Source organism: Hipposideros armiger, unplaced genomic scaffold (genome assembly GCF_001890085.2).
Source record: "Hipposideros armiger isolate ML-2016 unplaced genomic scaffold, ASM189008v1 scaffold_55, whole genome shotgun sequence".
Lineage (NCBI taxonomy): Eukaryota > Metazoa > Chordata > Mammalia > Chiroptera > Hipposideridae > Hipposideros > Hipposideros armiger.
This window is the reverse complement of record NW_017731405.1, coordinates 4,274,721-4,288,619: the sequence shown is the minus strand read 5'-3', so window position 1 is coordinate 4,288,619 and position 13,899 is coordinate 4,274,721. Positions and strand designations below refer to the sequence as shown.

Here is a 13,899-nt window from a genome sequence, read left to right as displayed (position 1 = left end):
ACTGATCTGCCTTGCCCAGGAAGAGTGCAATGATGGTGCCAACTTGGGCCAGTGAAGCAACATCCTCCACAACTAGACTGAAGAACAAAAGGACAGACAGCAACTTGTCTGTTCCTCTTCCCCAATTCCCTAGCACTGTTCCCATCCCCCCAATTCCCCAATAAAAATCTTAAAAAAAAAACATTTCCCCAAAGCCTATAAAGTGCCATACACAAAGAGTCCTAAGTGCAAGTTTAAAAAAATACTATGTATAACCAAAACATGTTCTATACTTATTAAAAGTAACATGTAAAATGTCACCTACCATATCAGGCACAACAAATGCATCACACTGTAAAATTTTATTATAAATTCTCAGTGTTGATTAGCAGAGTGAACTGAAACTAAATTCCTGTCTGGTTTTCTACTGCTTGGTCCCCACGTTTTAATACTTGCAGAATGTGGCATTTGCTCTGCAAAGAAAAGCATCACAGTACCTTATAATGTTTATTCACCACAGCATCATGTAGGGGAGTGATCTGATACATTCCTTTGACATTTACATCCGCTCCACCTTTTACCAGTTCACTTGCTGTCTCATAAAATCCTCCTACACTAGCTTCATGAAGTGCTGTCCAACCTGTTACACAAAAAGGAAATGGTATTTGTTTACATTCGGCATCTTAATAATGTTTTGTGCTTACCACATAAAATAAAATAAAATAAAAGCTGTAATCCTAAGTTATTTCTTTGAAAAATTTTTGACTATATGAGACAAGATAATCTCACCATGAAAACAAACTGTATTATTTGGTGAATTCAATAAATCTGAGGGACAAATCAAATTCCCACCCCCAACTCTGTTGTAGAAAAATATCAAAAGAAATAAAATATTTAAAACTATTCCTGCCCTCCTCAAATAAAAAGGGCTGAAAAGGGATCATTATTAGCTCATATAGAATGCTGGCTGAAGGCTATGTTTCCACAAAGAGGGGAAAAAAGCTTTATTTCTAGCTCAGGGTACATCCATTAATGTAATCCAACTGACAGGACTACATAAAAGCCAGTTCAAAAGTATTTATTTCTTTTCTCCTTATTTGCATAAAACTATTTACAGTAGTTCAACTAATAAACCACAAGATGCTCCAAGAAAACTGGTCATCCAGATAAATATTATTTTTCTCTATTAGCCAGAGACAAAGGTATTAAGTTGTAGATATTTATTATATTTCAATAAATCATATGATTGATGTAAGCAAACCTAAATGTTTCATGTTAAAAGTGTATTTCACTACCTCTTTCCATAACCTTCTCCATAAACGAAGGTTTCTCAATCTCGGCACTGATATTTTGGCTGGAAAATTCTTTGTTGTTGTGAGCATTCTACCAAATGCCAGTAGCACCCCCTCCTTTCCAGTTGTAACAACTAAAAATGTTTCCAGAAACTGCCAAATGTCCCCTGAGAGGCAAAATCACCCCAGTTAAGAACCACAGCCATAAAATGTTATAGGAGTTTCTCTTTTAGTATTAAATAGAAAGCATAGAGGAAGAAACAAAGAGCACCAACAAATGGTAAATATATTGTGAATAGGTTTTCTTCCTATAAATTTCCTTAAAATGCATATGGTTATGTAAAGCAAAAATTATAACATTATGTTTGGGGTTTATAATGTATATAAACATAAGATATGTGATAGCTGCTGCATAAACATATGTCCAATGTTTATACATTTTTTTCTTTTCTTTATTTTTTATTTATTTTTTTTTTAGCTGAGCCATCCTGCCAACTGTTGGCAGCTCAGCGGCAGCTCAGCTCAGCCCAGGAATCAAACTGCTGTTGCTTAGAGCTCGCACTCTTGAGCAAGCTCTCAACCAACTGAGCCACTTGGCCAGCCCTCAATGTTCATACATTTTACATGAAGCATTACAATATTAACTCTAAGAAGACTGTGAAATATTAAAGATGTATATTGTACTCCCTAGACTATCCATTACAAAATAATGCAGACAAAGAAACAAACAGATGAAGCTCACAAGAAACAATTAGTAAAATGGTAGTCCTAAATCTAACCATTTTATTAAATGAAAATTGACTAATCACCCCAATTAAAAGGCAGAGATTGTCAGAGTGGATAAAACAGCAAAGCTGTGTGCTGTCTATGAGAAATACATTTTAAATATAAAGACATAGATAGATTGAAACTAAAAGGCTAAAAATGATATAGCAAACAGACAACAAACACAAGAAAGCTAGGATGTCTGTAATACTGTATAAAATATAATAAAGTATATTAATATATAAAGTCTAAAGATATCCTAGATAAAGAGATTTTGTAATGATTAAAAGATCAATTTATCAGAAGACATAACAATTTTAACTGTGTATGTACCTAATAACAGAGCTTCAAAATATAAGAAGCAAAAATGGACAGAATTAAAAGGAGAAACAGACAATTCCACAATCATAGTTGTGAAGATTTTGATATCCCTCAGAAAATGATAAATCAACTAGACAAAAAAAATCAGTAAAGTCAGAGATGTTCTGAACATTACCAACCACCTTCATATAACTGACATTTATAGAACATTACAACTAAAGAATAAATATTCAAGTGCACAAGGGATATTCACCAAGAAAGACCATGTACTAGACAACAAACCAATTCTCCACAAGTATAAAAGAATCAAATTCATAGTAAGTGTATCCTTTGACCACAATGGAATTAAATTAGAAGTCAATAACAGAAAGATATCAGAATAATCCTCACATATTTAAAAATTAAACTTCTCATATAACAATCCTGGGGCCAAAGAAGTAATCATACAAGAATGAATAGTATTTCAAACTAAATGATAATAAAAATGCAATATATCAAAATTTGTGGGATGCAGTAAAAGAAGTATTTAGAGGGAATTTTAAAGTTTTAAATGCTTATGGTAGGAAAGAAGATACAAAAATCTATGACCTCATTTTCAACCTTAAGAAGCTAAAAAAATGAACAAACACAGGAAACCAAAAATAAGTATAATAGAAGTCAGAGAAAGAGTAGAAATAAAATACAAAACAGGTAATAAAGAAAAAATTTAAAGCCAAGTTAGTTCTTTGAAAAAAATTAATAACATTGATAATCCTCTGTGGTGGTTGCTCACTCACGGGTCATGAAACATCAGCAGAAGAGTTGCTGGGGGCAGGGTCTAGAGTAGACAGCTGTAGTAGAACTAACTAGGTTAGTTCTCTAACCAGAAAGCAATTTGCTTTGGCCTGTAGTGGAATCTTCTGTTGTGTTCGGCTTTGTCCCTTGGGGTGGGGGAAGGTGCGGTTAAACTTGTTATTGCAACCTTTGCATATGTTATGTAAATTTAAGTTCGAGCCACCCACCCCCTACCCCAAATGACTCATTCCTGTTTACCCGTACCTGTCTTATCATCCTCTAGCTTAGGAAGGATAGAAGAATAAAGAAGAAAGGAAGGGAGGAAAGAAAGAAGGGAGGAAGGAAAGAAGGGCGGAAGGAAGGGAGGAAGGAAGAGAAGGAAGAAAAAAAGGAAGAAGGAAATAAGCAGTATGAGGAATGAATAGTAAAATATCCCTAAAGATCTTCAGATATTAAAATAATATCAAGGGCCGGCCGAGTGGCACGTTGGTTAGGAGTTGGCTTGGGATACCAGCTCTGAGCAGCAGGGCCCCAGTTCGGATCCCACATGAGGGCCAGTGATGCTGCGCCTTCTACAGCTAAGATAGTGAACAACAGCTCGACCTGGAGCTGGGCTGCTGTGAGCCACTGGCAACAGCGTAGGCTGCAGTGAGGCTGCAGTGGGCTGCCATAAGCTACTGTGAGTGGCCGGCAGCCAGCGTGAGCTGCCAAGAGCTGCCGTGAGCGGCTGGCGGTGGCCGGCGACCCATCTGCCTCACCCGGGAAGAGCACAGTGATAATACCAACATGGTCCAGTGAAACAACGTCCTCCACAACTAGACTGAAGAACAAAAGGACAGCAACTTGTCTGTTCCCCTTCCCCGATTCCCCAATGCTGTTCCCCACCCCAATCCCCTAATAAAATCTTTAAAAAATAATAATAACAAGAGAATATTATAAATGCCTTTATGCCAATAAATTCTATAACTTTGACTATAAGGACAAATTCCTTGAAAACTACAACTTACCAAAACTGACACAAAATAAAACAGAAAATCTGAACAGCCCATACCTATTAAAATTTTTAATTTATTACCAAAATCTGCCCACAAAGAAAACTGCAGGCCCAGATAGTTTCACTCTTAAGCTCTGTCAAACATTTAAGGAAGAAAAACCCCAATCTTATACAAATTCTTCCAGAAAACAGAAGAGGAGAGAATAAACCAAAGACTTTACAAGACATTTATAGACCAATAATCCTTATCAACAGAGATATAAAAAAATCCTTAACATAATATTAGCAAATAGAATCCAGCAATACATAAAAAGAATGATATATCATGACCAAGTATCCATTCCTCATAAAAACTATCAGCAAATTGGGAATACATTCCTCAATATGATAAGGAGCAGCTACAAAAATCTACAGCTAACACCATGCTTAACGGTGAAATATTCAAGAAGAAAAACTAATCTATGGTGGAAAATATCAGAATAGTAAGTGTCTTCCAGAGAGTTGGGAGTGGGGAATAACTGGGAAGAGACATGAGGGAACTTTCCGGGATGATGGTAATATTTTAACTCTTGATAGAGGTTTAGGTTATTGAGTATGTCAAAATTCATCAAATGGCACATTTAAGATTTGGCATTTTACTATATGAAAATATCATTAAAATATAGAGAAGAAAACGATTGAACTCTAGTTAATGATATTTTATGTTGAGGTGTTTAGTTGTAAAATGGACTCATGTCTACAACTTTCTTGAAATGCATCAACATAAAAATAGATTGATGGATGAACAGAGATATTTATAGAAAGATGTGTGAAATAATAAGAAAGATATATTGGTCTCTGTCTCTTGGTTCTATCTACCATTTTGTCATGTTTCCCCTGAGCTCAGCTGCTTTCAGCTTTTGATCTCATTTCTCTTCCAGAGTTGAGGCTCACGGTAACAATGCCCATGCAAAGGCAGCCAGCCAGCCTCAGGAAGGAACCCCATCCTCCTGTGTAACACCACTGCACACAGCCCACCTGGTGGGCCTTAGGGAGGCACAATCATTAAAGTGAAATACAGTGCTCTTCTCCTGCTCCCTCCACCCTGTACCACTTCCCTGGGAGATGATGATGAAGAGCAACCTGTGTTGGAAATTACCTGTAACCTTTCTGTTTGAGACTGGCCTTGGGCCTGCTTCGCCATACTTTCATAGGAGTAACTCATCTGAAACTACAAACCCCTTCCAAGGTAACTGTGGGGGGTAACCTCAACTTACCAGCATAACTTGGTTGGTTAACATTTCCACCTTTTTTAATACAGAGATGAACAAGATCAATATCATTCCACACAGCAGCCTTATATAGTAAGTTCTCTCCAAAAATGTTTCTCCGGTTAACAGCAGAAAGAGATACTGTATTCATCTTCAGTTTTTCTGAAATAAGGGAACAAAAGAAAACACAAAAATAATAATCCTTATTTGAAAATCAGGAGGAATACAGGTAACAAGATGAATCCAGTCAACATTCTGTGACAGAAATATATATTATGAAAGTATTTCATTCATCAACCCAACTATAACATCTACAGGCAATAAAGTGAAAGAGACAAATGTGTGAAAAGAGACAAAATTAGTGTGAAAATATTTGTTATAAATCATCTAAGCAGTTTATGTTGATTGAAACCCCATGAAAGGTGCATACAAGATTAACAGATTCTTTTCTTTTTTTTTTCTTTTTTAAGATTTTATTGGGGAATTGGGGAAGGGGAGCAGCCAAGTTGTTGTCCTTCAATCTTAGTTGTGGAGGGTGCAGCTAGCTTAGCTCCAAGTCCAGTCGCCATCCGGCCACCCATTGGCAGCTCGCTGCTGCTCAGCTCAAGGTGCTGTGTTCAATCTTAGCTGTGGGTGGGCGTAGCCCACCATCCCATGTGGGAGTCGAACCGGAAACCTTGTCGTTAGGAGCACGTGTTCTCACCAGCTAAGCCATCCTGCCACCTGTCGGCAGCTCAGCTCAGGCGCAGCTCACTGGCCCATGTGGGAATCCAACTGGAGACTTTGTTGCTCAGAGCTCACGTTTTTAACCAACTGAACCACTTGGCTGGCCCAGATTATTTTCTTAAAAGGCGCACTGGAAAAGATTATTTAGATCTAGGATTATATGATATTAAACCCCAAAAAATGTTAATATAATAACAAAATGTCTTGTAAAACCATGAGGAGACAATCTAAGAGGTATATAAGGAAGATATAAAAATTAATCCCAGAGACCAGAAAAGAGAATGCTGAATTTTCTTTGCTAAAAACAACTGTCATAAAATTAAATAAAGAACTATAATCTTGATCTGTATAATAGCTTTGATTTTCTAAGCCAGGAAATACACAATTAAAACAGTTTGCCAGGTTATGCATACCAAGTATCATTTCTCCACTGTGCTTCCTAAAATACTGAAACTCCTCATTTAGATACTCCTAATCCTGTCAATTTGGGGGATAATATTCATTTGGTTTCCCTGAATTTCAGAATAGCTTTGATGATAGCTTTTCCAATTTTGATCTAGCTAACTTGCCCTATCCTAAAATCTCACAAAAGTAATTGAATACTGCAGCAGATTTCTTAATACATCGTAATTTGCCTTTTATTTGACTCTTTCCACTCAGCTCCACTGTAAAACAAACCAACTGCTGAACATTTGAGCCTAGGTCCTCCACCCTGGACTAAAAGCATTTTGCTGTCACCAGAAAAACTGTATGCTAACCAAAAATCAATACTCAATACTCTTAACTCCCAGATCTATCTCTGCCAATTGTAGTTGCTATATAATTCTGTAATTTATTTAAAATAACAAATTGAAAATACAAAAATTTTCAATGAAAATTAATTTGTGGGAGACAGTCACTTCCAATCATGACTAAATAACTGCCATAACTTGCCCTCCCATTGTAAACAACTTTCTTTTGATCGGTATGGTAGGCTAAATAATGGTCCGCCAAAGATATCTCACATCTTAATCTCTAGAACCCAAGGCTGTTTCCTTATACAGCAAAAGGGACTTTGCAGATGTAGTTAAACTAAGGGTCTTGGGAAGGGAAGTGGGAAGCAAGAAAATCAAAAGGGGAGAAGGCAATGTGACAACAGAAGCAGAGACTGGACTGATGCAGCCAGGAGCAAAGAAATGCCACATCCACTAGAAGCTAGAAGAGGTAAGGAACAGATTTTCCCCTGGAGCCTACAGAAGGAATCAACCCTGCTGACACCTGGATTTTAACCCCTTAATATTCATTTGGACTTTGAACCTCAGAACTGTAAGAGAATAAACTGTGTTAAGTCACTAAATTTATGGTAAATTGCTACCATGATAAGAAACTAATACAACTGATGTTAGCAAAGTGCATTTTACCCCATTTTTTTAAACCTATTTATGTCTTTATATTTCAAGTGTGTTTCTTCAAGTCCGCATATATTAATAGTTGGGTCTTGCTTCTTCATCCAATCTGACAACCTCTACCTTTTAATTGAGAGTGTCTTGACCATTTACATTTCATATGGTTAGGTTTGACTGTATCATATTGCTTTGTTTTCAGTTTTTCCCATCTGTTCTTTGTTCCCTTTTCCCTCTTCTTTTACCTTCTTTTGGGTTAACAATGAATATTTTTATTATTCCATTTTATCTTATTGTTGGCTTATTAGCTATAGCTTATTTCCTTGCTATAATGGTTCCTTTAAGGTTTATAGTACACACCTTTAACTTATTACATTCTACCTTCAAATGGTATGTTCACTTGCATTTTAAAATAGTGTTTCATTTTCCCCCCCTTTGTTATTATTGTCATGAATTTTACTTTTATATACATTAAAAACTTCATAATCCATTATTTTTGTTTAAACAATTATCCTTTAAAATTGAGTAAAAAAAATGTGCATTTTTATCCACATAGTTACCATTTCCTGTGATCCTCACTCCTTTGTATAAATGCAGATTTTCATCAAGTACCATCTTTCTTTTACTTGAAGAATGTCCTTTAACATTTTCTATAGTATGGGTCCGATGGAGTTCTTTCAGCTTTTGTTATGTCTGAAATTTTATTTCACCTTCATTTTTGAAATAATTTTGCTGGGTATAGAATTTTATGTTCTAGTTATAGAGTACTAGGAATAAAATTTCTTTTAGAACTTAAAACCTGCTGCTTCACTGTCTTCTTGTTTGCATTGTTTCCAAAAAGAAATTTGATGTCATCCTTATCTCTATTCTTCTATACATAACGTGACTTTTTTCTTATCAGTACATATATATTCTTCTGATTTCTTAAATAACTGAATATTATTTCATTGGTTATATTATAATTTATTAACTATTCACCTAGTTTAGATTGTTTCTAGTCATTACAATAAGCAATGTCGTGATGAACATCCTATAAAATATCTTTATATATTTAAGCATGTATAAGTTATGGAATAAATCACTTTAAGTAGAATTTCTGATTCAAAAGAATTGTGACTTAAACTTGTAATAATGTAAATAAACTGCTCTGTAAAAAGACTGAACAAATTTACACTATTACCAAGAACACATGAGAATGCTTACTTTTTCCACATTCTCACCATTGGTAATTCTCAAATGTTTAAATGTCTGGCATTCTCTTAGGTGAAAATTACACTTTTTAATTTTCATTTCTTTAATCATGAGTGAGATACTAATCTTTTCAGGTACTTATATTTTATTTTAATTTTTTCTGTGAACTGCTTATTCATGTCCCTTACCCACTTTTTTTATCCTTTATCCTTACTGTTTTGTAAGAGCTCCTTGCATGCTAATGAAATTAGCCCCTGTTTATGCTTACTACTTCTTATTAATATATTATTAATATGACATATTAATAACAACGTTATTACTAATATTTCTCCTGTGTTTGATGTTTGGTTTTCTTTAGGGTATTTTTCCATACAATTTTTTAAAAATGTATGCAGTCAATTTTATCATTCTTTTCCCTCCTGGCTTTTAAGTTTGAACCATTCTTTAAAAAGGCTTTTTCTACTCCAAGATTATAAAAAGATCCACTTATATTTTGTTCTGGAATTTTTTCTTTTAAATCCTTGGTCAAACTGGAACTAAATTTAGTGTAAGGGATGTTGTAGGGATCCAATTTTGTTTGTATTTTTCACTATTTAGGGCTTAGTCCTTCTTTTTTGCCACCAATATGAGATGCCATCTTTATCGCATGCCTGCCCCCATACTCCCACTGTATCTCCCTTCTACATCTAAACTCTTTATTCTGTTTCACTGATTTGTCTGTCTATTCCTGTGCCAGTACCATATTATTTTAACTTCTGACTTTCTAATTGCTTTCATATTATACAGAGCAGGTTTCTGCCCATCCTCTCCCTTTGCTTTTTCTTTCTTTTTTTTCCAGAATTTTCTTGGCTAGTTTTTCATTATTTACTTTTCCAGCCAAAATTTAGTATTATATAATATTTTCACAGCTATGCTCCAGCCCGATAAACCAAAACAAAATAAAACAATTAGAAACAAAAATCTATTTTAGATTGAGCTCTCATGAATTTATAGAATAATTTAGATGTAAATTTCTTACAGCACTGAATCGTTATGGTGAAGAATAAGGTTTTTCTTTGCATTTACTCATGTCTTTTTTTAATGTCCCTCAGAAGAATTCTTAAACCCTCTTTTTATAGGTGTGGCACATTTCTTATTAGGTATGTAGATAGATACTTTTCTCTCTTTGCAACCATTATAAATGGGATCTTCTATTTTCTAACTGGGTAAAATTTATATATATGAAAGGTATTTATTTACTTTGTCTTCTTTTGATTTATTGAATTTTTAAAAACATTTTATTTGGAAATAATTTCAGACTTACAAAAAAGTTGTAAAACTTTAACAAAGGATTCACCCATTGTAACATTTTGCCACCACTTTAAATCATTCTATTGTCCTCTTTATATATACATACACATGCACATAGACATATAAAGAATAACTTGTATATACCATGTCCCATTTTTCACTAATACTTAAGTGTATATTTTCTAAAAACAAGGATCTTCTTTTACACAACCAAGTTATAATTAAATTCAGGGAAATTTAACACTGATATAGTATTATTATTTAATTTATAGTCCATATTTCAATTTTGCTAACTGCCCCTCATATTTTTTAACTAATCTTTCTAGATTCTTATTGTTTCTTTCTGATAGTTTTTTAGTTAATTTTTTGAGGTTTTATAGAAATAACATCAAAGAATAATAAATTTTACCTTCTCCTTTCCTCCATTTATTCCTCTGGGTACGATTTCTCAAAGCCTTAGGTTGGTGACACCACAAACAGATCAGACATCTAAATTTTAAAAGGGTTCTGTAACTATTCTCTCCAAAGCACAAAGCACAAAATACCAACTAATGAACCAGGTCAGGATAAAATCCTAGTTGTACTGCAAATGAGCTATGTAATGCTGGGGAAAATCCTAACCTCCCTGAACTTCCTCATCAGTAAAATGAGAAAGTTGACATAATCTCTAAATCATTTTTATTACCAGAATCCTATGTTTCTGTAAATTATTTACTTAAAGAAATAAAATATGACTCACCATTGTTTCTTGCAAGTTTTCTGTTTTTCCAGGTCTGTTCTCCACTCTTGAGTCTGGATGAATGCATAGTCTTCCTTTTACCTTTAATCATTAAAGCAGGATCCTGCATTCTTGAAAAATAAATGTGTTTTTAAAATTACTCTCATGTTCTCTATAGACATTCACAGAGAATCATATCAAATTTTACTAAATTTTTAAAACTCAAAGGTATTTTACTGAGCTGTTGTTAAGCAGCATGGCAGTTTTAAACATGGAGGTGGCTCCTTAGTAAACTGCAGATAAATGTGTGACAGGCATGCCAATTATTATGGTTTCTACTCTTTTCTTTGTGCCACCTATGCGTTTCTCTTCTTTAGGGGCAGTCACCTACAAGTGTGAACATATTGAGTTTCTTGCCCCTCACACTCCAAGCTGATATGCTACTATCCTGTCTACTCATCTTCTTTGGAAACAAAGCAGGCTCTTTGCAAGAAAAAAGGATTTGCCATGTGGTATGGCATTGATCAAAAACTGCAAAAATAGTGGCATAAAAACAGACACATAGATCAATGGAACAGAATAGAGAGCCTGGAAGTAAACCTATGCATGTATGGTCAATTAATTTATGACAAAGGAGCCAAAAATATACAATGGCAAAAGGATAGTCTCTTCTATAAATGGGGTTGGGAAAACTAGATAGCCACATGCAAAAGCATGAAACTAGACCACGATCCTACACCTAGCATGAAACTAGACCATGATACAATAATTAACTCAAAATGAACTAAAGACTTGAATGTAGGACCTGAAACCATAAAACTCATAGGAAAAAACACAGAGGGCAAGCACTTTCACAATAATCTTGGCAATGGCTTTTTGGATTTGACATCAAAAGCAAAGACAACACAAACAAAAATAAACAAGTTTGTACATTAACCTAAAAAGCTTCTGCAAAGCAAAGGAAACCATCAATGAAATGAAAAGGAAACCTACCAAATAGAAAAAAATATTTGCAATTCATGTATCTAATAAGGGGTTAATACCCAAAATATATAAAGAATTCATACAACTCAATAGCAAAAAAAAAAAAAGAATCTGATTAAAAAATGGGAGAGGGACTAAAACAACATATTTCCATAAAAGACATCCAAATAGCCAATGGAGGTACATGAAAAGGTGCTCCACATCACTAACCATAAGGAAATGCAAATAAAAACCACAATAAGATATCACTTCACACCTGTTAGAACAGCTATTATTAAGACAAGAAATAACAAGTGGGGCCATCCAAGTGACGCGTTGGTTAGGAATTGGCTTGGGACGCAAGCTCAGAGCAGCAGGGCCCTGCTTCGGATCCCACATGAGGGCCAGTGACACTGCCCTCTACAGCTAAGATGGTGAACAACAGCTCCACCTGGAGCTGGGCTGCATGAGTCGCTGGCGACAGCGTAGGCTGCAGCTCCTGCTGCAGTGGGCCGCTGTAAGCTACTGTGAGTGGCTGGCAGCCGGTGTGAGCTGCCAAGAGCCGCAAGCGGCCGTCCAATGGCCAGCGACTGATCTGCCTCACTCGGAAAGAGCGCAATGATACCACCAACATGGGCCAGTGAAGGGACGTCCTCCATAACTAGAATGAAGAACAGAAGGACAGCAACTTGTCTGTTCCCCTACCCAATTCCCCAATAAAATCTTTAAAAAAAAAAAAGAAATAACAAGTGTTGCTGAGGATGTGGAAAGGGAACCCTTGTACACTGCTGGTGGGAATGTAAATTGGTACAGCCACTATGAAAAACAGTATGCAGGTTCCTCAAAAAATTAAAAATGGAACTGCCCTATGATCCAGAAATCCCACTTCGGGGTATTTATCCAAAGAAAACAAAATCACTATCTCGAAGATATCTACGCAGCCACATGTTCACTGCAGATTATTTACAATAGCCAAGACATAGAAACAACCTATGGATGGATGGATATATTTTTAAAAACATGGTATATATAGAATGTAACATGACCACATGGATGGACTCTGAGGGCGTTATGCTAAGTGAAATAATTCAGACAGAGAAAGACCAATATTGTATGTTCTCACTTATATGTGGAATCTAAAAAAAAATCCAAACTCTGACTTCTGGGTCACTGGTTTGGGGAAATACTTTTACAAAGCAGCAAATGGTGCAGTCTGGGTGCAGAAAAAGAAGTAACTTCAGCTTAAGTGTTAGCTATGGAGCAATGGAGGGGACAGGAGGAGGGGTGGAAAGAGACTCATGTCGCATGATACGACTAACGGAGAAGGATAACGCTTAGATCATAAATCAGCTTGCCACTACTACCTATGGCTTTGAAAGGACACCACTGTTTCTTACTGTATCACCAGCTCATTAATACAAGTAGGCAGTCATTACAAGTGATACAAGAGAGAGCATAATTTACATATTAAGTAGTTCCTCAGCATTCCTATACCCAAATGCATGCCTTTGTAAAACACTTCAAAGGCACAGTTCAGGTCAACACATTAAGGTTTTCTTTTGTCTATAAAAAGGATGCTTCTCAAAAGTCATGATTTCAGTACCAATTGCACAGATTGCTTCGCTGGGGGAACCTGCAACCCCTTGCCTGAAATGGAGGTGGAAACTTTTCCAACATGAATGATTATTTCCACTGACATTCTGATGAAGTTAATCAACACAATTTACAAGAAGTGCTGTATTTGAGAGTTCTCTGTAGGGGTGGGTATGAATAATATTAACTTTTGTAATGCAAAACCATAAAAATTAATTAATTTTATTTATATCATAAAGCTATATTAATAGCATTTTTTTAAAAACCTGAACTCATGGATACAGAGAACAAATTGGTGGTTCCCAGAGGTGGGAGGTAGGGAGTGGATGAAATGGGTGAAAGTGGTCACAAGGTACAAACTTCCAGTTAGAAAATAAATATTAAGTCATGGGATGTCATGTACAGCATGGTGATTATAGTTAACAATACTGTATTGTATATTTAAGTTTGTTAAGTAAATCTTAAAAAAAAAATTGTAACCATGTGGTGATGTATGTTAACTAAAACTTATTTTAAAAAAGAAAGAAAACTAGCATTATGCTGAAATATAACAAATTTCCCATTACTTTGTCTTAAAAATAAAAAAGTAAACGAGTTTGGGCAGGCCGAGTGGCTCAGCTGGTTAAGAGCTCGCTTGGGAGAGCCAGCTCTGAGCAGCAGG

General features: G+C 35.4%; 1 protein-coding gene across 1 annotated transcript in view; it reads right to left on the bottom strand.

Annotated features, from left to right (window-relative positions):
* ANKRD31 (ankyrin repeat domain 31) overlaps positions 1-13,899 on the bottom strand; it is a 141,388-nt gene that overhangs the window by 37,635 nt on the left and 89,854 nt on the right. The window contains exons 11-13 of the mRNA XM_019641006.1: positions 10,704-10,813; positions 5,382-5,537; positions 477-619 (exon numbers count right to left, since the gene is read on the bottom strand). Of these exons, the coding sequence (XP_019496551.1) occupies positions 477-619; positions 5,382-5,537; positions 10,704-10,813 (409 nt within the window). The remainder of the gene's footprint in view (positions 1-476; positions 620-5,381; positions 5,538-10,703; positions 10,814-13,899) is intronic.